General features: G+C 52.1%; 1 protein-coding gene across 1 annotated transcript in view; it reads left to right on the top strand.

Moving 5' to 3' along the window:
- Positions 1-26,017, top strand: part of CACNA1A (calcium voltage-gated channel subunit alpha1 A) — a 276,152-nt gene that overhangs the window by 197,444 nt on the left and 52,691 nt on the right. Inside the window, exons 12-22 of the mRNA XM_081805421.1 lie at positions 2,178-2,387; positions 5,414-5,526; positions 6,702-6,814; positions 6,939-7,070; positions 7,359-7,431; positions 9,386-9,503; positions 9,639-9,706; positions 12,897-13,003; positions 14,695-15,504; positions 22,851-23,314; positions 25,019-25,157. Of these exons, the coding sequence (XP_081661547.1) occupies positions 2,178-2,387; positions 5,414-5,526; positions 6,702-6,814; positions 6,939-7,070; positions 7,359-7,431; positions 9,386-9,503; positions 9,639-9,706; positions 12,897-13,003; positions 14,695-15,504; positions 22,851-23,314; positions 25,019-25,157 (2,347 nt within the window). The remainder of the gene's footprint in view (positions 1-2,177; positions 2,388-5,413; positions 5,527-6,701; positions 6,815-6,938; positions 7,071-7,358; positions 7,432-9,385; positions 9,504-9,638; positions 9,707-12,896; positions 13,004-14,694; positions 15,505-22,850; positions 23,315-25,018; positions 25,158-26,017) is intronic.

Genomic DNA, 26,017 nt, shown 5'->3' with positions numbered 1-26,017 from the left:
TCAGGAAAGACTTGCTCCATAAGTTGGCATGTGAACCAGATCCTCATTGTATCTCTTGGGGTTACAGTATAAGATTATCATGGCCAATAAGCATAATGTGCCAGCATCATGCTAAAGTGTATTCCCCCCCACAGCCCTGCAAGGTGGGAAGTGTGGTTGTCCCCAGTTTACAGATGGAGACACTGGAGCCCCAAGATGCAAGGTGACTTGCCCAAGGTCATTTGGTGGTTGGTGATAGAACCAGCTTTTCAGGGTGGCTCCAGCAAAAGTAGGGGTGGGAGCCTCCTGCCCAGTGACTGAGCTCTACCCCAACTCTCTCCCTCTCCTTCTCTCCCTCCTTCTCCCCATGGAGCATCCCAACCTGACCTGAGACCTTCGAAAGTCTCATTCCTCTCTGTCATGCCCTGTGGATGCTTGTGGGTCTGGGCACATCTTTGGGAGCTACAGAGACCAGGGCCAGAAATGCCCCAAGTGGGAAGGACCATGAGGAGCCACCTTGGGGTTCTCAATGCCTGTGAGGTCAGGCAGGTGATGGACATGAGAGAGGTGTCCAGCTACAAGGCCTGGCCAGCTGCTGCTGAGCAGGAGTGTGTTTAGAAATTTGTGAATAGGGAGAAAGTGGCATTCTGCGAGATGTCTGCTGTGTCCAGTGCCTGGCTGGTGGGATGGGGTTGATGCACAAGCTGGATGGACGAATGAGTGACTGGACAAATCAGCTAATGGATGCATGAGTCAATGAACAAGCCAGTGAATAGGTGAAAGAGTGAATGAGCCAAAGAACAATAAACAAATGAGTGCAATTGAAGGTTTTCAAAAAGAGATCATTTTGGAAGATAAAATCAGTTCATCCAAAACTGAGCTCCGAACCTCCCCACAAACCTGTCCACTCTCATTGGAGGGCAGCTCTGTCCCTCCAGGGGCTCAGACCTAAAATCTTGGTTCCTCCCTCTCTCATACACTCACACTTGATCCAACAGCAAGTGTTGACATCTCCCTTAAGGAATACATCCCAAATTGGCCCACTCTTCTGCTTTCTCCGCCACCGCAGAGTCAAGCGGCGTCATTGCTGGCCTGGACCAGTCACCCTTTCTCTGTTCCTGCCCTGGCCTTCCACAGTCTGATCTACCCACGGCTGCCAGGGGGCGCTTGTGAGCACCTGAGTAGGGTCCCCTCCCTCCTCTGCTCAAACCTCCGTAGTCCCCATCTCATTCAGAACAAAAGCCCAGGTTCTCCCCACAGCCCATGAAGCCCTGCTTGTCCCACACTGTCCCCTCCCTGTCCTCACCAACTCCTTCTCTCTCCCTCAGCCACTCCACTCCGGCCATACTGGTTTCTGGATGCCATTCCCCAAATATGCCAGGCAGGCATATTTCTGCCTCAAGACCTGTTAACTCTTCCTACAAAACTGAGATGACTTAGGTCAACACCTTCACCTTGACCACTTGACTTAATATGGCAGTCTGCCCCATGGTCCCTTCTGGGGCTCTCCATCCCCTTACACTACTTTTTCTTTTTCCCAAAGTTCTTTGTAACTTGCATCACACTATTAATTTACTTTTTTATTATATTTGCTGTCTCTCTCCCCAAATGGAGATTGGGCCCAGAAAGGCAGGGCTCTGTCTGTTAACTAGTGTATCCTGAACACCTAGAATAGAGTCTGGCACACAGTAGATGTTCCGCAAGTAAAAGTATATGCAGGCAGATTCCTTGGTGGCTCATTCCTTGGTGGTCATGCCTAAAGTGAAGTGTCCATGGAAACTAGGGTCCTATTCACACCTCTTCCTGGAGGCCTCCCAAGCATGCAGCATGCAGCTCTGCTGCTTGGCCCTGCACCAAGGGTCCTGAGCTCCTTCCTCATTCCCCCTGTGGCATGACCCCCAGAATCATCAGATGTGGCCAGGAGAGGGAGACACAGAAAGTTGACTCCATCAGTGGAGAGCCATCTGCCTCCCCACTGACATCCAGAACTTTCATTGGTTGTTTCCAATACTATTATTTTTGCCTTCTTGTAAGCTCCGTCTCTGGAAGGCTAAGCCCTGGGTCATGTTGGTTCCCTCGGGCCAGAGGGCTCACCAGGGAGGCTAATGGATCCCCTGGCCCGATTCCATGCCTGGGTCGCCCATCAGTTAATTTCCTCCACAGGAACACCCTGACATTCTCTATCCTTTCCTTGGCAGGGTCTCCCTTTGCCCGAGCCAGCATTAAAAGTGCCAAGCTGGAGAACTCGACTTTTTTTCACAAAAAGGAGAGGAGGATGCGTTTCTACATCCGCCGCATGGTCAAAACTCAGGCCTTCTACTGGACTGTGCTCAGTCTGGTAGCCCTCAACACGCTGTGTGTTGCTATTGTTCACTACAACCAGCCCGAGTGGCTCTCCGACTTCCTCTGTGAGTACCACCCGGCCCTGCACCCACCCGCTCCCCAACCCTTCCTCACACCCTTTTCCCTTCCCCTCCTCTGGTGGTGTGTGTTCCTTCCTTGGCTCTTGTTGAATCTGTCCTTTCATTTGGGTGGGTCTGTAACGGCTACCACAACAACAGGGCCCATCTTCTTTGGGCCTGGGGGCTGGAAGCTGGAATTCAGGCCACCAAATACTACTGTGATGCTTTTTTAAGAGAGAGGCATAGGGACACTGGTGAAAGGGGCGTTGGAAGAGAGACAGAAAAGGGTAGAGACCACAAAACAGCCAGATAGAGACAGAAACACACATCTAATTAATGGGTGTATCTCTGAGGATGTTAAAATAAGTAATTTGTGGTTGAGAGATGGGGATGCTTTAGGAACAAAGAGTGGCCCTTATGTTGTCTCCATTTTCTCTGCTCATTTCTGACACTCCTGGCTTCTCCCCTCTTCTTTCAAACCTTCTGCTTTTCCCCCCTTTCCTCTCTTGCTCTTTTTGACTTCCTTAACCCTGGAATTCATTTCTAGAAGATCTCCTCCAACAAGTGTGAGGACATCTTGCTCCCTCAGTGGGTACCAGGACCCCTAAGGCTTTGCCCTTCTGGGCCTATTCCCAGATTCCAGGAGTTAGCATAAGATAGTATCAAAGTTGATGGCCAGGTGAGGGTGAGGAGAAGCAGTGAAAGGTAGGGAGACTTCTAACCAGTATTTAAAAAATAAAGAGCTCTGAGAAATCAACAAGAGTAGTGTCTGGGTAGTGAGGAAGGCAAGTCCATGCCCAGGCTCTGGCTTGTGGGCCCCAAGTGAAGATTTCCCTCAACCTTTTTGCCTGATGGCTGCCCTCTTCCTGCATGTACTGGGTTTATCTGACTTAGGTCTGTGGCTTCTTTCCCCTTCTGACCTCTTTTGGAATTGACCCAGACAGCCAGTGGAGATAGTCGAGTCTTCAGCCTGGAGAGGCCCAGGAGCCTGGTCCAGGTCATTGTTTCCTTGTAACCTTCCTTGTTCTCGGTCACATTGGTTGACCCCCCTCAGGACACCCCCCAGGGACCAGCTCTCCTTCTGACCTAGTTCCAAACTTAGTAATTGCATTTGGTCCCCCTGGAGTCTTACAAATGAGGACTCTATACTTCTTGTCTTAACCTCCTCTTATAGTCTATTTTTAATCTCCCATATTCTCTGCACTAATCACTTTGCTCTGTCTGTCCTGGTTCAGGAACAGGGGGTTGGGACTTCCTGCCCTGGGCCTCTGTGTCTGTAAAGGTCCTTTAATTATCCCCAGTTGAGAAAACTGAGACACAGAAAGGTTAAGTAACTTGCCCAGGGTCACACAGCTAGTAAGTGACAAAGCCAGGATTTGAACCTAGAATCCAAGCTGTGTCTGATGACAGATCCCTTCCCTGGTCACCAGGTGACCTGGATTCTCAATGTCTGCACTGCTCCTAACTCATCATGTGACCCTGGACAAGTCACTCCCATCATCCACCAATCGAAAGCATCTTCATTTATAAAGCACCCTTTTATCTTATTTGCCACTAAGAAATAAAGCAGTGCCTCCATCTTACACTGAGACATGTCAATTTTAAGATACACCCCAAAGTGTGTGTCTTGGAATCAGTGACGTGTGGTAGTTTCCCAGGGTCTCAAATTTCTCATCTGAAAATTGGCGTTGATGGCCCTGAAAGTTCTTCCGGACCCACCAGTGCTACAGACAATTCTCTCAGGTCTTGTGCATTGCCAGCTATCAGGTTTCCATGGTAACTGGGAAGCAAGCATCTCAGAAACTCTTAAGTACTCCCAGAGTTGTTTCTGGTGGTTCTTAGAATACACCAGATGTTATAGACAGATTTCCCTTGCTGATATTTTGGCCTGACGATCCTAGAGACCTTGGTTTCCTTCAGATACTAGGAGCTCCCTGGAGTCCAAAAAACTAAGGGGAAGTTTCAATCAGGAATGAATGCGAAGGACCTTGACAGTTCAAACCATCTCTTAAAAGAATGATTTAATAAACACCCTTGACTTTCAAACAGAATTAGTTATGTGACCAAAATTGACATTCTTGGAACTTTTGAGTCCTGCGTCTTCCTTTCTATATGTTTTCTTCCCCTGAGACACCCTCCATATCCCCGCTTCCCATCCAGGGGTGAATATCCATACCCTTCCTGATAACTCATCTTCCTACCCCACCAAGAAAGCTCTCTCAGAAAAGGTCCTGAAATTAGCCATGCCTTTGCTGTAGCAGACAAATACCCTTATGTTACCTCTCCCCAAGGCATTTACCATTATGCTTTCTCACCAAAGGACAAGAATGCTTTATCTTGTTGAAGACTTTTAGACATCAGCAAGACAGGATTTTGCCAGGGGACCTCAGATAGGTTTTCCAAGTTGGGAGAAAAGCTGTACCTTAGATGGGTTGCCCCTGAATCTCCAGCTAAGTCCCTGACACAAGGATTACTAAGAGGACACCATTATGATTTCTATTTCTATTTTTCCTTTCAAGCTCAGGCATATAAAAGTGGATTAATCATCATTCTTAGATTGTGATACACTGGCATCCTGGGGCCATTGGCTATTTTGTTAGTTAGCCAGTTAGTTTGTTAGTGCATTAGTTTTAAAAACATGGTAAGCACCCAGGAACCCACCAGCCAACACAAAACCTGGGTCCTTGGCCATGACCCACGTCCAGCCCTTCTCACTGAACCAGGGCAAAAACTACAAGGGGGAGAACCAGGGAACTTTTCCTCACTCCTTTTTAAGATTGGTCAGGGGTCGGTGGGTTGGAGGGTGGGGGGCCATTGTTGTTCCTCCCCTTTAATAGAGGAGAAACTGAGCCCCATGGAAAGGAAGCCTTGCATAATCTTTGGCCAAGGCCACCAGTAACTCTCCTCTCTCCCTGCCTCCCCAGGCCAGAGCAGGACGGGATTGCTATTAACAGGAAAGTCAGAGCCACCTGGAACTATCCCCACCCCACAAACTTAACCTCCTCTCCGTTTCCCCCCCTCTCCCCTTCTAGACTATGCAGAATTCATTTTCTTAGGACTCTTTATGTCCGAAATGTTTATAAAAATGTACGGGCTTGGGACACGGCCTTACTTCCACTCTTCCTTCAACTGCTTTGACTGTGGGGTAAGTGTTCTGGTTGGTAAGGAGTTCATTTCTCCAGCTCTTGCCTAGCATGGCTGAGACCTGGGGACATCAGAAAGGGAACGATGGGGTCACCCCTGGATGCAAGAGACTTGGCCAAATGTGGAAGGAATGAGAGGGCCATCCCAAATATTGGTGAGGATGCAGAGCTCCAGGGAAGTGTGCAGACCCTCCTTTGCAGGGGGGATTTGGCGATTCCCCTGCTTGGGCTTCATGCAAGAGCAACTCACAAGAATGCCCTGAGTGGCTTTGTTTGTAATAGCCCAAACCAAACGACCCAACATCCCTTTGCAGTAGCACAGATAAATAAGTTGTGACATAGCTATATAATGGAATTCTCCACAGCGATGAGAGGCAACCAGCAACAGCCCCACCTAACAACTGGATGAATCTCACCTGCATGATAATTGCACAAAAGAGGCAGACGCTGACAAAAATCAGTCCGTACAGCATCTTTCTGCTGATGGAAGTTCAAATGGATAAAACTAAACCATATTGGCTAGGGATGATGCTTGAAAACTTTAAAAAGGCAAGGACCTCGAAAACATTATGCTAAGTGAAAGAAGCCAGACCCAAAAGGTCACATACTGCATATTTCCATTTAAATGAAACGTCCAGAACAGGCAAATCCATAGAGACCGGAAACAGATTAGTGGTTACTGGGGCGGTGGGGGGTTGGGGGACAGTGCGCATGGGGTCGGGCTCTCTTTTGGGGGTGATGAAAATATTTTGGAACTGGAGAGAGGTGAAGGTCACACAACGCTGTGAATGTGCTAAATGCCACTGAGATGTGTGCTTCAAATGGTTAGTTTTGTCTTACGTGAATTTCACTTCAATTTTTTAAAAATGCAAGGAAATGGTTATTACAAAATTCAGGATGATGGTTATCTCTAGGGGTCCCTTGAGGCTTCCAGGATGTTGACATGTCTTATTTCTTGATGGAGGTGGCAGTTACATGGATCTTCACTTTGCAGTTATACATTTCAGGAATTCTTTGCTCGGCGTGACTTACCATTCAATTTTAAGAAAGGGATGGGAGGAGTCTGAGACCCTCATCCTGCTTCCATTTGACGGCAGCTGGGTTGGATTCCTGCAAGGCTCAGAGCCAGGGCATGTTTTCCAGGTCTCTGGACACGAGACCAGGTTCTCTGTTCTAGGTTATCATTGGGAGCATCTTCGAGGTCATTTGGGCTGTCATAAAACCCGGCACATCCTTTGGAATCAGCGTGTTACGAGCCCTCAGGTTATTGCGTATTTTCAAAGTCACAAAGTAAGTCCTTGGAGTTCCCTGGCATCCCAGCAGGGGTGAGGATGGGGACCAGGTTGGAGCCACCTCCAGCACCTCCAGCACGTCCAGCCTGACCACCCCTCCTCCACCCGGCCTCTGTTGGCAGGTACTGGGCATCTCTCAGGAACCTGGTCGTCTCTCTTCTCAACTCCATGAAATCTATCATTAGCCTGTTGTTCCTCCTTTTCCTGTTCATCGTTGTCTTCGCCCTTTTGGGAATGCAACTCTTTGGTGGCCAGTAAGTGCTCAGCAGATTCCCCGACTTCTGCTTCCCTGGGGTCAAGTGCCCCCGGACCCAAGTCCAATGCATCCAGAGACCCACGCTCACCTGCATCCCGCAGACCACCCTTCCTCATGGCCTGGACGCCCAGTGCACTCACCCAAAAGGGCGGGGCCCTGGGTACCAGTCAGGGTTTCTTCTGAGGAACAGAGATGCTGGAGATGTTGCCCTGGAAACTGGATGCTGAGCCAAGCCCTCAGAGCACCCGGGCGGGGCCAATGTGAAATGCCTATGTCCTCCCTGCAGGTTTAATTTTGATGAAGGGACTCCTCCTACCAACTTCGACACTTTTCCAGCAGCAATAATGACGGTGTTTCAGGTACAGTCTTCACCCAGCCCCTTGGGTGGATGCCCCTTAGTGTCAAAGATTAAAGGGCCCGTTCAGCGTATGAGGGGCTTCCTTAAATCCCTCTTTCTCTGCTTTGTCTTGCCCTTCTGTTTTAAAATACAGGTTTTATAATTAATTCAGGTATGATGAGGCCAACAGATCAGTAGATAACTGCCATTGGAAAGACAGTTTGTTATACTTGCAGATCCCAAGAGAGAGAGTCATGCATGCCACGCAGGGCCACACGGGGAAGAACCAGGGTGGGTCAGGAGGCAAAGGGAGGGGGTACACGAGCACAAGGCTTTGACTGTGGTTTCTGCAGGAAGGATCAGCAAGGAAGGCAGGCTAAGCAGATTCAGAATTGGCTAGTTTGAAGGATCTCAGTGGGCTCTGGGCATCAGGGCTGTCTCGGGTTGGCTGATACCTGCCCTGAGTGCCTAGGGCAGGGGATTTTGGGCTCTGAGTGTAAGAGCCTATAGAGCAGGTGGTTGGGAGTGCAGGCTCTGGATTGGTTGGTTTGCATTTGAAAAGTGTGCTCACAAGGCAAGTTGTTTACTATTTGTAGGAATTAGCTGGCCCTAACTCCTGCTGCCCCATGTCAAAGCATCAGAATAGAGAAAATAAAAGACATGATTGCTACACCCACCCTCCCCAGATTGGAAGACACACTGATCCCCCATTCTAAGGCAAAATAGACCTTGGGCGGTCTCCCCAAAGCAACTTCTGCACCTATGTGGACATATGCCCTGAGGTTTGGACCTGACCTTGCTCAGGACCACCAGAGCCTTTCTGGTGGGTTCTGTCTCTTTGGGGTGAGGGGGACAAGGGAGTTTATGGAAAATGTGACTTCACTCTCTCCCTCTCCTGGGAGGGTAATTTCTAAATGAGACCGCCTAGACCAGGGGTTGGGAAGGGAAACCACCCATGAAGTTCTGAGCCCCCACATACATGATTGTTAATAGTTGTAATCACCACCCATATATCTTTAGCACAGGGCTTCTTGTCCGAGAGGGATTCTGTCTCCCAAGGACGCTTACTTGGAAGTTCTGGAAGCATTATTGGGTGGAGGCCAGGGCTGTTGCTCAGCACCCCACAGTGCACAGGACGGCGCCACCACAGAGAGTGACCCGGCCCCAAATGTCAGCAGTGCCGAGGCTGAGAAACCTGCATTAACGGATTGACATTTTTGGAGTTCTTTCACATTTACTTTATCCTTGTGAAAATATTACCAAGGAGGGAAGCTGGATTTTTTTTTTCCCGATGAGCACGCCTGTCCCCTTAGTGCATCCCATAAGCATCGGGGCAACTTATATTTGCCGGCGCCTGCATCCCTGTGCCTGATACGTCCTCTGGTCACTGGCTCCCGCCCTGCCCCCAGGCCCAGCAGTCCAGAAGGACCAGTGAATATGTGGCTTAAGCAACAGAGCTCAGGAGGCTGGAAGTTCATGACCGGTGTGCTCACAGGGTTGGTTCCTGGGTAGGACTCTCTTCCTGGTTTATGGATGGCCACCTCCTTACCCAGCACAGAGAGAGAGACAGACCACGTTCTCTGGTGTCTGTTCTTAGAAGGAAAGGCGCCGATCCCATCCCGAGAGACCCACCAGCATGGGTCCCATCCCCAAATACTGTCACATGAGGGTTGAGAGCTTCAAGCAATGAATTTAAGGGGTACATCTCCATCTGTAGCAAATCCCCTTATCATACCATGGAAGACAGAGTTGCAGAAAGATTTGTGACCCCACCAGCGTCACCTTTTCCTAGAAGCCAGACTGAGGGCCCCTCAGGGCAGGGCTGGCCCTTCCCACTCACAAACGAGGCAAGACCCCCCTCCCCCAGACAAGGGCCCAGGAAGAGCTGCCTTGGGCAGGTTCCAGCCCCACAGCTGCGTCTCCGCGGGGCCCGTGGCTGAGAGGGGTTGGCTGTGTGTTTCTCCGTCCCCTTTCAGATCCTGACGGGCGAAGACTGGAATGAGGTCATGTATGACGGCATCAAGTCTCAGGGGGGCGTGCAGGGCGGCATGGTGTTCTCCATCTACTTCATCGTGCTGACGCTCTTCGGGAACTGTATCCTCCATGGGGGAGGTGGGGCAGGCCTGGGCGGCTGGCGGAGCAGATGGGGGGGGCGGCAAGGGAGGGTCCGGGAGGTCCCGGTAGCCAGGGTCCGAGTGGCGGTGCTTTCCCTGACTCCAGCGCCTGCAGACACCCTCCTGAACGTGTTTTTAGCCATCGCGGTGGATAATTTGGCCAACGCCCAGGAGCTCACCAAGGTGGAGTTGGTGGGAGAACGTTTCTCCCTGTGGCAAAGTTACCACCTGCTCTTGGCAGATCAGGCCTGGGCTGGGTGTGGGGGGTGGGGAAAGGGTTAGAGCTTTTGCCCAGAATGCACCGGGCCAGGGAGGAGGCACCCCTTCCCCCTGAAACAGACTGTCCCTGACCAAGCGGATTCCAGAGCAGAGGAGGTGGGAGGTGGTAAGGCAGAGGGGCTGCCACAGGGAACAGATGGCAGACTCCACCGGAGTGCCCATTCATAGGGAGTAGGCAGCATCAAGGGACCTCCAAGGAATGGTGTAGCCCCCAGGCTAGCAGGCATTGTCACCACCCTAGAGCTGAGAGGACGGGACAGATGGGGTATAACCTGCACAGGGTCCGGAGGCTCCATACGTGGCCCCATGAGCTTGGGAGCTGGCAGGACTTCGCCTCCAAGTGGCAGCAGTAAAGAATTAGGTGATGCTCACGGTGCCAGGCATTGCTGCCATTTCCCTTTTGCAGAAGGGGAAACTGAGGCTCAGAAAGGCAAAGTCACTGGCCCCAGATGGTAGGATAATAGCAGCTACTATTTATAACATCACACAGTGCACAGGCACTCAACACGGTTCTTGCTATACAGTAAGTGCTCAATAAAGGGAGCCTGCATCGGTCACTAGGCACGACCTGGCCCTAGAGCTTTCATTGGACAGAGCTGGTAAAAGAAAGCCTGAGAACCCAGGCCTGACAAGCTCCAGAACCTGAGTTCTTTACCTACAGGCTCTGCTGGCTTTCACTGGAGCTCCATCTGAGCAGGAAAAGATACAAAGTAAAAACCACAGTGAAAGAGATGGGGATTTACTGTTCTCCCCATTACACAGATGGGAAAGCTGAGGTCCAGAGAGGTTTAAGTGACCTTGCCACATAACTAGGAGCTGAAAGAGCAGAGATGTGATCCCCTCAAGAAGCAGAAATGAGAGAAGAGCTGAGGACAATGAAGTCAGGAGATAATTTGGGAGAGGGGGCTGAGAACCATCCACGCGAGAAGCCCAGTTATCACTCCTGTCAGTGATGTTGAATTACCCAGGCAAAACTTGCTGGCAGACGCCCCTTTGAGCAGCCTTGAACTCCCTGGGACTCAGGTCCAGCTCAGCTAGGCACAGAGGAGGCAACATTTCTTTCAGTCCCACAGCTCACCTCCCTGGGATAGCCCATGAACAGGGCCGCGGGGAATGGTTATGCAGGTTGTACATTGCGCAAAGGAAGCTGGGCACATTTTCTTGCAATTTGAGAGGAGGGTGTTGGGAAACAGCCCCATCGCATTAAGAGAACATGTGCAGAGTCTTCCTGTCAGCCCAGGAGGGCCAGGCCTGGGGCATCCCTCCGCTTCACGGGCCCATCTCCCGAGCCTTGAGGTGTTGAACCAAACTGAGTGGACGCTGCCAAAGCCTCCATCTGCTGGCCCTGGCAGGAGGGACGGAGAGTTTCCTGGGCTCCGCTCCGAGTCAGGGGAAACGGAAGTCTCTGCTACCCCAAGCACACGGCCCCAGGCCTAGTCACCATGGAGCCTGCTGGCTCCAGGGGCTGATCCAACCGTGTGCTCATCCAAGTTCCAGGAACCCATCCTCAGAGGCTGTCACCGGGGAGAGGGTGCACCAGGAGGGTGGGAGAAGGGGAGGGAGAGAGGCAAGATCATCTATGAAGGATGGACATTCTCCTCCAGACCCATATTGTTTCCTTCATTTATTCTACAAGCATTTCTTGAGCGTTTCATACAAGGCAGGTACCCTGCTTTGCCCCTAGTGTCTTTTCATCTCATTGAATCTTCACAGAAACCCTGAGAAGTAAGTTCTCTGAGCCCCACTTTACAGACTGTGTCATTCATCCAAAAGCATTTATTGAGCACCTACTGTGAGCATGCTGGTCTAGGAGCCAAGGACACGGCAATGAACAGAATAGGCAGAAATATCTGCCCTCGTGGGGCTGACATTCCAGTGGGAGAGATAGACAAGAAATAAATATGTCAGATGGAGAGAAGAGCGAGGGAAGGAAAGTCGGGGAGAGTGGAAATTTTAGGTGAGGATGGTGAGGCCCCGAGACGTGAGGCAACTGGCCTGACGTCAGCAGTAAGCGGAGGAGCTGAGATTTGAAGCCAGGTAGGTCTAGAACCTGCGATCTTAGCCACATTAGCTGCTGCTTGAACTTGACCCATGCTTGATACTCACCCGGGCGCAGATTCTAGGGCCCAGACCCGGGCTCTCGCAGGGGCCTGGGAGTCTGCATTTGCAGTGATACTAAGGCAGGTGGTCCAGGGACTGGGCTCTGAGAAATGCTGAGTGAGGTGCCAAGGAGGAAGGGGGGTCTTATGAGAAGGGCGGCCGGCTGGGTCCCACCTCCATGTTGTCACTGGCAGAGTGTCCTGATCTGAGCATTTCCGAGGTGGTAAGGTTGCTGCTTGCCCCAGAGATCCCAGCGCAGGGGGAGAGGTGCCCTGCCATGGCACGACTCTTCTTATGGGTGGGTTCATCTCTGGCCATTTCTTTCTCGTTGCTTTTTCTTTGCTTTTTCTTTGTTGGCTTTTCTGTTTTACGAATGAGGCCCCGCATGAAGGCTGAAGAAGGATTTAAAGCCCCAAAACATCTTTTTCTGTATGTATTTTTAAAACCTCTTCCCCCATCCTCCTCCTCTCTGAACCTAACCGGCTGAGAATATAAGCTCTCCTGAATCCCCCTCTGGAGGCTGTTGGCAGTGCATGGGATGGGCCAGGGGACACCAGTTTTTTTTCTTCTGCACGTGGGGGCTAGTCAGTGTTTTTGAAAAGTCTTGGTTCAGAGAGCACAACCCAGAAGGTGAAGTGAGAAGAAAATCCCTGCATTGATTTCCAGCTCATTGAGACAGGGCGCAGACAAATCTCCATTGTGGGAGAGGAAGAGAGTCTTTTTTTTTCCTTTTGTTTTCTTTCTGGCTGTGTGCTAAAATAGGGTTAATAGTGAGCTGGATATCGAGGCTGCATATAAAGGGGGTAGCAGTGCACTTGACCGACATTGGGCACCTGTTCCCACCTGCAGGCCTTGGCTCTGGTCGGTCAACACCCAGGCCACACAGGTGCTTATGAATATTCCACATGTTGCCCCTTATTAGCAATAGGGTCCAAGGTGAGGCTCCAAGGCCTACTCCATGTTTTGTGAACGGGGGACTCCATGTGTCTTTTAGGATGAGCAAGAAGAAGAAGAAGCAGCCAACCAGAAACTCGCTCTACAGAAAGCCAAGGAGGTGGCAGAAGTGAGTCCTCTGTCAGCGGCCAACATGTCCATCGCTGTGTAAGTGCTCCCAACTCCAGATTGCTCCTCAGCCTGTACCCCCTCTCCGGCAACTATCTGGGGGCAGGAAGCAGTCCCTAAGAGAGTTGAGCTTTAGGATGAGGTACTTCTGCTCTCCCACCACCTTTTACTTGATAAATAGTTAATAAGCACCTCCTATGTGCCCAGCCCTGTTCTAGCTGCTAGGGATGCAGGATTAACAAGAGGCTAAGGAGTGTACGAAGAGCTAGAGCTGGAGAGAGTTGGGCTTTTAAATAAAGTTGTCAGGGAAGGCCTTACTGAGAAGGTTATGATAAGACCTGAAGGAGGTGAGGGAGGAGCCATGGGGGGATCTGAGGGAAGAGCATACCAGGCAGCAGGAACAGCGTATACCAAGGCCCTGAGGCAGGAATGTGCCTGCTGTGTTTAGGGAACATGAAGGAGGCCATTGTGACTGAAACAGAGGAAGGGAGGGAGGAGAGCGGGAGGAAGTGAAGACAGACAGGTGACAAACAGATCTTGTGGGTCATGGGCGGGACTCAGACATTTGCTCTGAGTCAGGTGGAAGCTATGGAGGGTTCTTGAGCACAGGAAGGACAAGACCTGACTCGGGTGTTCATGGCCCTCTGGTAGATGTCCGGGGAACAGACTGTGGGGAGCAAGGGTGGAAGTCAGGGGACCAGGTTGGAGAAAAACTACACTGGTCCATGCAAAAGAGACAGTGGGACTGGAGTAGGGTGATGGATGTAGCTGAATTCTAGACAGATCATAAAGATAGAGCGGACAGAGTTTGCTGGTGAAGCAGAGGTGGTGAGATGGTGGGAGCTGAGGTGTCTTGATTAAAGGGACATTCGTTGACACTGATATTCGGAATGGTGTCTGCGTCGGATGTCCCAGGGATTTTGCACACTGTGAGGCAGCGCATCACGTGACAGTGGGGAGGGGGCTTTCTTTGCCAAAGTGGAAGGAGGTGGCTGTGAAAGGGGAGCCCAGGAAAACACATAATCTGACAGTCTGTGGAAGGTGATGATCTGTATAAAACTATCAATGCACACAGAAATCCTGGAAAAGTGTATCCTCCAGGCTGGGCTCCACCTGGCCAACACTCCAGCAGCGGCCCTGTGGGTAAACAGGCAACCGTGGATAAAGAGGCGCTGCCCCCCCAGACTCCCAAGCGCCCACCCCGGCTCTCCCTGGGACCACCCAGACCTCCCGTGACCCAGAACTGAAGGCTCATGCAGGCACCGTGGACGATTCCAGAACCTGCTCCAGGCCAATGTTCATTATGACTGGCTGTCTCAGAGGTTAAAATAGTTTGAAGGTCAAGGCTACATCCCCCAGGGGGTCATGTGCTACAATATGCAAAGAGTAGAGAAGACAACAGGGACACCCATCTGGGCTGAGACCTCCGCCATTAGACAAAATATGCAGTCAGACTGAGACACCTCACTGGATTGAGACACCCACCTGGGCCAAGGCGCTTGCTAGGCCAGGATGTCCAGCCAAGTTAAGTTTTCTGCACAGGCTGAGACACCTGGTTGGGCGGAGATACCCAAGCCAGGCCAAGATACCCTTCTGAGCTTCCATGTGCCCTGGACCAAGACCACCTGGGTTGAGATGCCCACTAGGCTGAGACTCCCGTTAGTCGGAGCGCCCTGAGCAGGCCACAGTGCCCCCGGGGGGGCTCTGAGCCCTGCACCCTCCCCTTGCAGGAAGGAGCAACAGAAGAACCAGAAGCCCACCAAGTCGGTGTGGGAGCAGCGGACGAGCGAGATGCGGAAGCAGAACTTGCTGGCCAGCCGGGAGGCCCTGTACAACGAGATGGACCCGGACGAGCGCTGGAAGGCCGCCTACGCCCGGCACCTGCGGCCGGACATGAAGACCCACCTGGACCGGCCGCTGGTGGTCGATCCCCAGGAGAACCGCAACAACAACACCAACAAGAGCCGGGCGGCCGAGCCCACGGTGGACCAGCGCCTCGGCCAGCAGCGGGCCGAGGACTTCCTCAGGAAACAGGCCCGCTACCACGACCGGGCCCGCGACCCCAGCGGCTCGGCGGGCCTGGACCCCCGCAGGCCCTGGGCGGGCAGCCCGGAGGCCGAGCTGAGCCGGGAGGGGCCTTACGGCCGCGAGTCGGACCACCCCGCCCGGGAGGGCAGCCTGGAGCAGCCGGGCTTCTGGGAGGGCGAGGCCGAGCGGGGCAAGGCCGGGGACCCCCACCGCAGGCACGCGCACCGCCAGGGCGGCAGCAGGGAGAGCCGGAGCAGCTCGCCCCGCACGGGCGCCGACGGGGAGCCGCGCCGGCACCGGGTCCACCGCAGGCCGGCTGACGACGGCGCGGAGGACAAGGCCGAGCGGAGGTCCCGGCACCGCGAGGGCAGCCGGCCGGCGCGGGGCGGCGAGGGCGACGGCGACGGGCCCGACGGCGGCGAGCGGAGGCGGCGACACCGGCACGGCCCCCCGGCCACGTACGAGGCGGACGCGCGGAGGGAGGACAGGGAGCGCCGGCACCGGAGGAGGAAGTAAGTGGGGGGGGGAGGGGGGAGGAGGGGCTCTAGGCTGTGGCCGGTGACAAGAGCGGTAATAATGCTAAGCGCCAACGTGGCGCCTGCGGGGTAGCCCGCACCTGCTGAGCGTCTCAGCCTTCTGCGGCAGACCCCACTGTCACGGATGGGGAAGCGAGGCGCGGAGCGGCTGGCCCAGGGCCGCCCGGGTACGAAGTGGCCTGAACCTAGGCCGTCTGGGCTGGCCGCCAGAGGCTGCAGGCTCACCATCTCGCCCTTGCGCGTCTCAGGGAAAAGCTGTGAGAAATCCCCCCTCCCCACCCCCCCACCACCGAATTCTTCAGCTCTTCCATGTACTTGCTGTGTGACCTTGGGCAAGTGACTTCACATCTCTGGGCCTCAGTTTTCTCAGTCTGTATAATAGAGATGGGGGAATCAAACTGGGTCATTGCTGGAATTCAAAGAGATGATTCCAGCAAAAGGCCCGGAGAAGAGCCAAGGACACCGAAGTGCTTGGTAAATGTAGACCGTTTTTAGCTGTTAATGAGTCAACCATCTTTTTTACCTGATGGCTGTTCCTGAGGGATTTGAAAAGGCACTCGAGGCCCTCAGAATTGAATTGAGAGCAGGGCTGAGGCTTTTGGAGGCTTCTTCCAGGGCAGCGCCCTACCCAGTAGGAAACAGCATCCTTGTTTTCTTAATATTTTGCAACAGTCCTGTAGTAATTCTAGGTATAGGAGCCCAACCGTGTTGAAACAGACATTGTTCTTATATTCACTGACGTCCTGTTAGTCTTTGTTTATATCGCCACGAGGGCATCATATTGATTTCTTAATGACGTGTTTAAGTGGCTCTGCTATATGACATGACATAGGCACTAGGCCAGCACTTACCAAAATTGAATGTGTACGTGAATCCCCAGGGACCTCATTAAAATACAGATTCTAAATCAGTGGGTCTCGGGTGCAGCTTGAGATTCTGCATTTCTTAGGAGCTCCCAGGTGAGACTGATGCTGGTCCGGGGACCACACTTTGAGTAAGGAGGGTCTAGAGGGCAGAGTGAAGTGACGCAGGGCCCTTTGTGCAGAGGCACCGTGAATGGGACAGCTCCCGATGCTGGCTGGCTTCAGGTGGGGCAACTCAGGTGACACGAGGGAGTTGCCACCAGTGTTGAGATTTTCCAAACTGGAGAACACCTCTTGCCGAAGTTCCTTACAAAATAGAGTCTAGTCTTCCTTTAATGTGCCCAGTAGTTGCATTCCGGGAAAATGGGCTGTGTATTTAAAACATACAAGGGGTGTCTGGGTGGCTCAGTCCGTTAAGTGTCCAACTCTTGGTTTCAGCTCACGTCATGATCTCAGGGTTGTGAGATCGAGCCCCACATCAGGCTCTGTGCTCAGTGAGGAGTCTGCTCAAGATTCTCTCTCTCCCTCCCCCTGTGCCCAGGGCAGGGTCCCAAAAGGAACAATCTGAAAAGGGAGTAGAGTGTTCTAGGCTAAGAACAGCATGTGCAAAGGCCCTGAGGTAGATCGGAAGGAGGCCGGTTTGCAGTTTGGAGGGTGAGGAGAGAGTGGCAGACAAAGAAATGGAAGGGACAGTGATGGGTCAGCAGGACCTTGAATCCTCTAAGGGCAAGGAGAAGCCACAGAAAGGATGTTTAGGTGGAATACAGTGCTTAGAACATGACTCGATAATTAAGGACCCGTGATTCACCAGCGCCGTTCTTCTCACTACTGCTAGTATTGCTATTATTGTCATCCTTATTGTTACATGACTCCTGTGATTGAAGGAGGCCGAGTGACAGGGACGGAATGTCGTCACAGCCTGGTGGTGAAGGGCAAGAACTCTGGAGCCGGAGGTCACACTCCTGCCGGTCACCTCCCGCCTGTGTGCCTTGTAGTGTGTCCCTTCCCCTCTGTGCACCTCTGTTGGCTCATCTGTAAAGTGGGGATGAGAGTGGTACCTACCCCCTAGGGTAAGCAGAAGGTTCAACTGAGTTAATGTATGTAAAATGCTTTGAATCATGCCTGGCGTATAAAAGTACTCGGTGAATGTTAACTGTTATCACTGTGAAGATTATTACTACGTACTCAATATATGCTAACTATGTGTAGTAATGGTAACAGCAAGCTTTCAGGAAGTATTAGCTATTACTATGATTATTATCACTCACACTGTTAAGATTTTCTCATCGAAGCACCAGGATGGCTCAGTGGGTTAAGCGTCCAGCTCTTGTTTTTGGCTCAGGTCATGATCTCGAGGTCGTGAGATCAAGCCCCGCGTCAGGCTCTCCGCTCAGCATAGAGTCTGCTCGAGATTCTCTCTCTCCCTCTGTCCCACCCCCACCTCTCTCCCTCCCTCTCTAAAAAAAATATTTTTTTTTCTCATCGACAGACATAAAAAAAACAACTTTAAATCCATAGCCTTTAGAGTGACCACTCCAGCTCCTTTCTTTCACAGATGGGGAAACTGAGGCCCAGAGGAGGAAGGGATTTTCTCCAAGGGCAGCCGGCTGATAGCAGCAGTGTGATAAGAATGCAGCTTTCCCGAATCCCACAGGTGGCCCCTGCCCCCCCTCCCCACGGCCACCCCCAGACCTGCACCAGGAGGGCTCTGCTATTCCCTTGGTAATGGACGCACCAGATGCCCTGGCCAGGGGAGGCTTTATTCTCCTGGCTTATGAAAATGTTCTAATGCTCGTTGGAGATAAAACTTCACGAGGATTCAGACACTTCTAGAGAAAAAAAAATCCAAGACGAGGCATTCATCTGCTTTAAAAAAAAAATAGCCAAGAGAAAACTTTATTCACGAATATAATATACTAAAAAGACATTTCAGGTCTCTATGGTGACAAGCCAGTTGCCCTGCCTAAGGGGTCTGCCACCAGCATTTTTCCTTTTTGTCATTGCTTAGAGCCTTTTCCCAGACTGTGTTTTTCATTCGCCAGAACATTGATTATATATATATATATATATATATAAATATAATTGCTCTCTTTCCGTTCCCTCTGCCTCTCCCCCAATTACGCCTTTGTCTCCTCCCCAGCTTTAAATGGCCCCCCGAGGCTCTCACAAGCTCACCCCAGTGAAAAGTGGATGGAAGCACATTCTATTTCATTCATTCTACATCGTTCAGCAGCCACTGACCCCAGATCCCCCACCCCAGGTGGCTGAGCCCAGTGGCACCCCAGGGCGACCAGAGCAAAGGTAGAGATCTCCCCGCCTCCCAGGAAAATGCTGCGGGTCCCAGAGCAGCTGCCACTCCCCGTACCCAGGCAGTGCCTCCTGCTGGACATGGCTGAATAGGGGCAGCTCTTGCCAAGACCTGCACCACCCCGGAATTAACCTCTGGGTTCTCTGCACCCTAGTTCCAACTGCTGCCATCACCACGAAACCCACTCCCCAGAAAGAGCAAGAGGAGATCCTGGACCTCTGAGCCTCATAGAGTCTATCCTGCCTTAGAATCTGTAGGACCAGAGTCCAGCCCAGCCCAGCCCTTTCCCAGCTGGGTGACACCTGGCAATGGCCTTTGCCTCTCCGGGCCTCAGTTTCCTCATCTGTAAAATGGGCCTGATCCTAATCCCACCTCCAGTGGTGGTGGCTGCGGGGATTAAACGAGGTAATACACATAGGTCCTTAGGACATGGTGGCACCAGGAAGCAGGACCATCCTCTGCACCTGGGGGCCTGAGCACGCCCCGGGCAAGGTGTCCATAGCCCTTGGCAGAAGGATGCTGAAGTGATTAGCTGGCAGAGGGATGCGGTGCAGGACAGGGTTATGCAACCAGCTGCCTATTCTGGGCAGATGATGCACATCCCCAAGAGGGAAGGGGGAAGGGGCCTGACTTCAAAGTTTTCTACCCCTTTTGAGTTCTCCTTGGAGACGCTTGGCAGTGAAGCCTCCTGGAGACTTGATGTGAGGCCTCTGCAGGCTGAGTTTGGTCCGACTCTGCAGCAGACAGAGCCGGCAGAGGGAGCCAAGGTGCTCTCGGTCCTGGGCTCAAGGCTGACATCCCCGTGAGGTGTGCCACGGTCTCAGCTGCTGTATTCTTTAGTATAACCTCTTTACGTGGTGGCCGAAGGATCTAGGTTCTCTTTGAAATAGTAATTTACCCGAACCTGCTTTGTGCTAGGGATAACTCTCTCTTAAAAAAAAAAAAAAATCTGTAAGAACAATGAGGAGACAGTGCCAGCCAGATTTTCATCTCATGGACAACTTCCCACGAAGGACCAGGAGTGGGTTCGAATTAGGAACCTATTTGTGGGCTGTGTCAGACATTGGGAAAATTCAGGTGTGGACTTTATTTACTCGTACCATTACAGCTGACGCTCGCTGTCCAGGCACCGTACGAGGTTCCCAGGGCGTTTGGCAGTCCTGGTGGCTCAGTCCTCCTGGGCCGATAGATGCATCACTGCACACTCTGCCTCCAGCTTTGCACCCCTCCCCCTCTGTGTCCTCTCTCCTTCTCTTCTGAGGACTGGTCATTGCATTCAGGGCCCACCCTGATCTGGGATGACCTCATCTCATGATCCTTTTTTTTTTTTAAGATTTTTATTTATTTATTTGAGAGAGAGGAGAGAGCACAAGCAGGGGGGAGGAGAGGGGCAGAGGGAGAAACAGATTTCCCACTAGCAGGGAGCCCAACTCGGGGCTCGATCCCAGGACCCTGGGATCATGACCTGAGCCACCTAGGCGCCCCTCATCTCACGATCCTTAACCTAATTACATCTGCAAAGGCCCTTTCTCCAAATAAGGCCACATTCACGGTTTCCAGGTGGACGTATCTTTTGAGGGGCCACCATTCTGCCCATTATAGTCTGCCCTCTGGCTCCTCCCCCCCAAGATATATGTCCATTTCACGTGCAGAATACACTCACCCATCCCAACATCCCCAGAAGTCTTAGCCTGTTACAGCATCAGCTCAGAAATCCTACATCTCATCATCTAAGTTGGGTATGGGTGGGACTCTGGGTATGATCCATTTGGAGGCCAAATCCCCTCCCATCTGTGGACATGAACTAGAAGACAAATTCTCTGCCCCCAGAATACAGGAGCGGGACAGGCACAGGGTAGAGAGTCCTATTCCAAAAGGGAGACGCTGGGAAGGATAAAGGGTCACTGGTCCCAAGAAGGTTCTAAACCAGGCAGGGAAGATTCCATCGGGTTCTGGGCCCGGGAGTCATTATTACACCTGATCCTCACAGGGACCCAAGGAGGTTACCACGCCTTTGTGACAGATGAGGAACAAGGCTGAGTAACTTGCCGGTGGTTATGTAGCAACTCAGCTCCAGGATCCCCACTGTAGTCTCCAAGTTATAGGGAAGGTTCTGCTACTCTAGCCCCAATTTAAAGACAAGGGACTTGGGGCTCAGAGAAGTTAATCAAACTACAGAGGGTCACACAGCTAGTGAGGGGCTTTGCTGAGACTCAAAGTCAGGTCAGTCTGGTCCACTCATGTGACTGAGAAGTGAGAAAGTGCTGGGCCTGTCCTTCGCCCCATGCAGCCTCAGAGAGGCAAGTCTGAAAATAAATTACCTCGTCTCTCTTCTGCTTCCTAAAAACACTGTGGACTTTGGCGAGTTAAAATGCAAAATTGAAACGAGGAAGTGTTAGGTGGGTTTAGGGTTCCAGATTGGGCTTGGGCTTTGATGCATGCGATTGCGCCTGATCTCCCAGGGGGTCAATGAACGTGTGCAACCTGAGAAAATCGTCTTCTGCTATGACTTGGCTTCTCCAGGACTCAGTTTCCTCATCTGCATAATGGGACTAACGGTACTGCCCACTTCCCACAATGATTCTGAGGACTGGAAGAGCTGGTGTGTGTAGCCTGGCCCACAGCAGGTGCTCAGTACATGTGAGCTATTATGAGCAGAAGTGGAGGACAGAGGAAGCAGAATTGGGGTTGCCTTTAAGAAGAGCCCGAGAGATAAGTTTCGGATTGCAAAGCCCTCCAGGGAGAGATGTCGTTGAGATTATAAACCACAAATATCCTAGGGTTTCCAGGGAACAGACTTGCCGGGGACAGCGCCCAGGAACTAGGGAAGGATGAGGCCCCTCATCTGAGGACCGAGGGTTTAAAGGGGCATCTGAAAGCAAACAGAGCAAACTTGGGGACCAAACTCTCAGGGAGCTGACTGGGAGCCAGGTCCGCTTGGCACAGGCAGGCAGAGCCGAGGCCAGCTGAGGACGGACGTGCAGCCGGGAGGCACCAGACAGGCTCCAGAGCCCAGCCACCCTCACTGGGGCCACAGCTTCTGCCATGTGTCAGGCCCCGTTCTGGGCACCGGAATCACAGAAATGAACAAGAAAGACAAAAATTAACCACTTGCCTCGAAGAGCTAATGTCCCAAAGGGCATTGGGGTAGAAAAAGCCCAGCCAGGACCCTTAACATTTTTCTCTCCCCTCCAATTGCACCAAACACTCAGACTCTTCTTCTCCTGTCCATCTGCATGGTGTTAACCATTTGAGTAGCTGAGGCACCAAACTCCTACCCAGCTTGTCTCCCCCACTCTCCACCTCCAGCCACACCAGCCTCCTGAAACTCAACAAGCTTGTCCCCGTTTCAGGACCTTTGCACTGGCTGTTCCTTCTGCCTGGAATGCTCATCACACTTGTATCCCCGTGAAAAATTATCATGTTCATTTGCCAGCTGCGTGGCCTTAGATAAGAGACTTCACCTCTCTGAGCTTCAGTGTCCTCATCTGGAAAACGGGGCTAGTAATTGCTCCTCATGGGGCTGGGGATGAAGGGGTTATTATAAGCCGAGTGCTTAGAACAGCACTGAGAGCTTTGTTACTGAAGCATTAGCTGTTATTACGTTTATTATTATTTATTATGTTTACTTGCATGTTCTGCGTGCTCCCCCTAACTGGAACGTTGGGAGAGGACATAAATACCTCAGGCACGCTAAGCCATGAGGCAGTTCTACCCCTAAAGAGATGGTGGCCCCATGTCTGCTTTAGCACCCCTGAAAACACTGTGAGCCCCAGTCCTGCCCAAGAGCTCCCGGGGGGCCTGTAGGCAGAGGCAGGGAGCTTCGGGGTGGAGGAAGGTAGGCTCTGGCAGGAAGTTCTTTTACCCTCGGGTTTCTCCCCATGGGAGTAGCCTTGTCCCCCGGGAAACAGCAGGAGAAGCACCACACTGAAACCCAAGGGGCCGGGCCATTACACTTACGTGGGGTGGTGATCTCTGAGCAGGAGTCAGCCGGACCCCTCTTGTGCCAGGCCCTGGCGAGCTCTGGGACGTGGCCTCTCCGGGTCCAAGCGTGCCCTCTTGAGGGGCGGAAGCCAAGGCAGGGTCCAGAACGTTCGATCTGTTATTCTAACTCAGTTATGGGTCCTTTCTCATTGGCCTGCCTTCCGCAGAGAGAACCAGGGCCCCGGGGTCCCCGTGTCGGGCCCCAACCTGTCGACCACCCGGCCAATCCAGCAGGACCTGGGCCGCCAAGAGCCGCCGCTGGCTGAGGACATCGACAACATGAGGAACAACAAGCTGGCCACCTCGGGGTCGGCCGGCACCCACGACAGCCTCGGCCGCCCCGGCCTGCCCCAGAGCCCCGCCAGGACCGGGAACAGCGCCGACCCCGGCCCGGCACTGGCCCCGCCTGCCGCAGCCACCAACCCCCAGAACGCCGCCAGCCGCCGGACGCCCAACAACCCGGGGGACCCGTCCGACCCAGGCCCCCCCAAGACCCCCGAAAACAGCCTTATCGTCACCAACCCCAGCAGCACCCAGACCAACTCAGCAAAGACTGCCAGGAAACCCGACCACACCACGGTGGACATCCCCCCGGCCTGCCCGCCCCCCCTCAACCACACCGTCGTCCAAGGTGAGACCCCCACCACCCCCGCCGCCGGGCGGGGCACCCGGTATCCCTGGGGCCAACGGGGTGAGCAGGGCTGCCTGGATCCAATCCTTGCAGGCTTGGCTGGGTGACCCTTCACAGTGACCCTACCTCTCTCTGGCCTCAGTTTCTTCCTCTCAAAATGGGTATAGATGTGGTTTCCTGCCCCATGGGACTGCTGGGAGGGTTAAATGAGAAAATATGCCGCAGTGCCTGGCACGTGGCCCCTCAGGAGGTTTAGTGATATTGCCTGCATCCCAGATTCCCATAGGGAAGCCAGGAAGCCACTGTGTTTGACAAGCAGTGGATCTTTTAATGGAAATCGAGGGGGCATCAGATGATTCCCCAGACCAGCGCTGTCCGAAAGAAATGCGAGATGGGCCACGTGTGTAGTTTTAAACTTTCCAGTAGCCATATTGAAAGAAAAAAAGGAGAGAAGGAGGAAGGAAGGAGTGATTTAAGAAAAGAGGGGCACCTGGGTGGCTCAGTCAGTTAAGCGTCTGACTCTTGATTTCAGCTCAGGTCATGATCTCAGGGTGGTGAGATCGAGCCCCGCATCAGGCTCTGCCCTGGGAGTGGAGCCCGCTTAGGATTCTCTCTCCTCTCTGCACTCGCCCCTTAAAAAAAAAAAAAAAGAAAAAGAAATAGGTGAAATGAACTTTAATCACATTTAACCCAAGGTGTTATTTATTTGTATCCAAAATGCTACCATTTCAAGGTGTAATCAACATTTTTAACGTTATTAAACAGCTACTTTATGTTCTTTGTCTTGTACTGTGTCTTAGAAATTCGGTGTATTTTACACGTACAACGTATCGAGGTTTGGAATAGCCACTGTTCAAGTGGTGGACAGTGCAGGTCTAGGCCCTTGAGGGATTGGCAGTTTGCGACCTCCCTCCAAGCCCCCCACCGTGTAAGACTGGGGTCAGAGAAGCAGTGAGAATTTAGAAATGGCCCACCGAGCTAGTTATTCCTGAAGATGGTAACAAAAGCCCGGTTTCTTTAGCGCCGGCTCTATGCAGGAGATTCCCGTGAGTCTGCTTGATAAACACTCACCACAGTTCTATAAGGTGGGTCTTGTCATTGTGCCCATTTTATAGATGAAAATACTGAGGCTCAGAGAAACTCAGCCTGCCCACAGACACATAGCAAGGTTAGGCTGCAGAATTAATGCTTGGAAGGGTAGTGGCCCTTGCCATCAAGAGAGAGGTATTCATGGGGGGAGACCCTGCAGTTTGACAAAGGGAGAGCTTAGTATTACCATCTGTGAAGTGGGTCTATCGGGCCTCATGCTACCTGCCTCCAAGTGATGGTATGAAGATCCAGCGGGATGGGGGCAGGTTTGTGTTAACATCCTGTGAACATCCCACCAGATTCAAGGCTATCGAGTGGTTGAGAGCAGGCACTCTGGGACCAGGTTCAAATCCCAGCATTGCCACATCCCAGCCGTGTGACCTTAGGCAAGTCGCTTCACCTCTCTGTGCTAGTTTCATCCTCTGTAAAGTAGAGATCATAAAGTACCAACCTCACAGGGTCATGTGAGTACTAAATGGCCTAATGTGGTGCCTGGCGCATTGTAGGCACTTTATAAACGTCAGCTGCTTATTGTCTGCTCTGGGGAGCAGACGGGAGCCCAGAGGCTTATGGGAAATCATGGAGGGAGCCCTGTGTCGGTTCTTGTCCCCACAGTGAACAAAAACGCCAACCCAGACCCACTGCCAAAAAAGGAAGAAGAGAAGAAGGAGGAGGAGGAAGACGACCCTGGGGAAGACGGCCCCAAGCCCATGCCTCCCTACAGCTCCATGTTTATCCTCTCTACGACCAACCCGTGAGTATGGCCTGTGGCCAGGGCAGGGGGCCTGGGGCTCCCACTGGGTTGGTGGAAGTCAAGCCAGAGGGCAGGCCCACACAGAGGGTAACGGGGAGAGTGGCCTCCAAGATCACCATTAGGCCATAGGGGATTTTTGAGCAAATGAAAAAAATGATGCCCTTTTCTTAAGTCCTGTAAGAGAGAAATTTATCATAAAGTACTGATTTTGGGGGGAAAGACCCCTTCTGGCCATCAGCTAGAAATCATTATCATAAATATTCAAATCTACACCATCTGTAATGTGAGAGGCACCCCTAAGAAATGGTTGCCTTATGCAGTGTGCAACCTATACAATCATACATGGCGGCCCTGGTCCCTGAGCTCTTGCTCCTAACCTCTGCTCCACAAGGATTTGGATCCTAGGCAGATGGTCTCTGAGTTCCATAGCCCTTTGTCTTGGGCATCCTTGAGGAGGATAGATTATTTAAGAGAGAAATTTATTACATGTGTCTCACCGTGGCTTCTTTAAGGATTGCATTTTTCCAAAGGATATTTCTTGAATCCCTGGTCCCTCAAAATGCTTCCTGACAAAGGAAAATCATGTCAGAGAAACTGGGCGGTAACTACTTTCTATAACCTTCCTCTTGAGACTCTTGAGTCTCTTATGCACTTCCTTTTTTATTTGGTTTTACTAGGAAAACATTTATGTGGTATTTAGTGCCAGGCACTGTTGTGAGTGCTTTACAAATTAAAAAAAAAAAAAAAATTCTCATAATAACCCTATGAGATTGGTACTATGCTTATGCCCATTTAACAGATGAAGAAACTGAGGCCCAGAGAGGTGACGTTACCTGTCCAAGGTCATACAGCAGGCAAGT

Source organism: Leptonychotes weddellii, chromosome 1, assembly GCF_054177405.1.
Source record: "Leptonychotes weddellii isolate Sample4059 chromosome 1, ASM5417740v2, whole genome shotgun sequence".
Classification (NCBI taxonomy): domain Eukaryota; kingdom Metazoa; phylum Chordata; class Mammalia; order Carnivora; family Phocidae; genus Leptonychotes; species Leptonychotes weddellii.
Note: the sequence above shows the minus strand (reverse complement) of the source record. Positions and strands in the feature narration are given on the sequence as shown.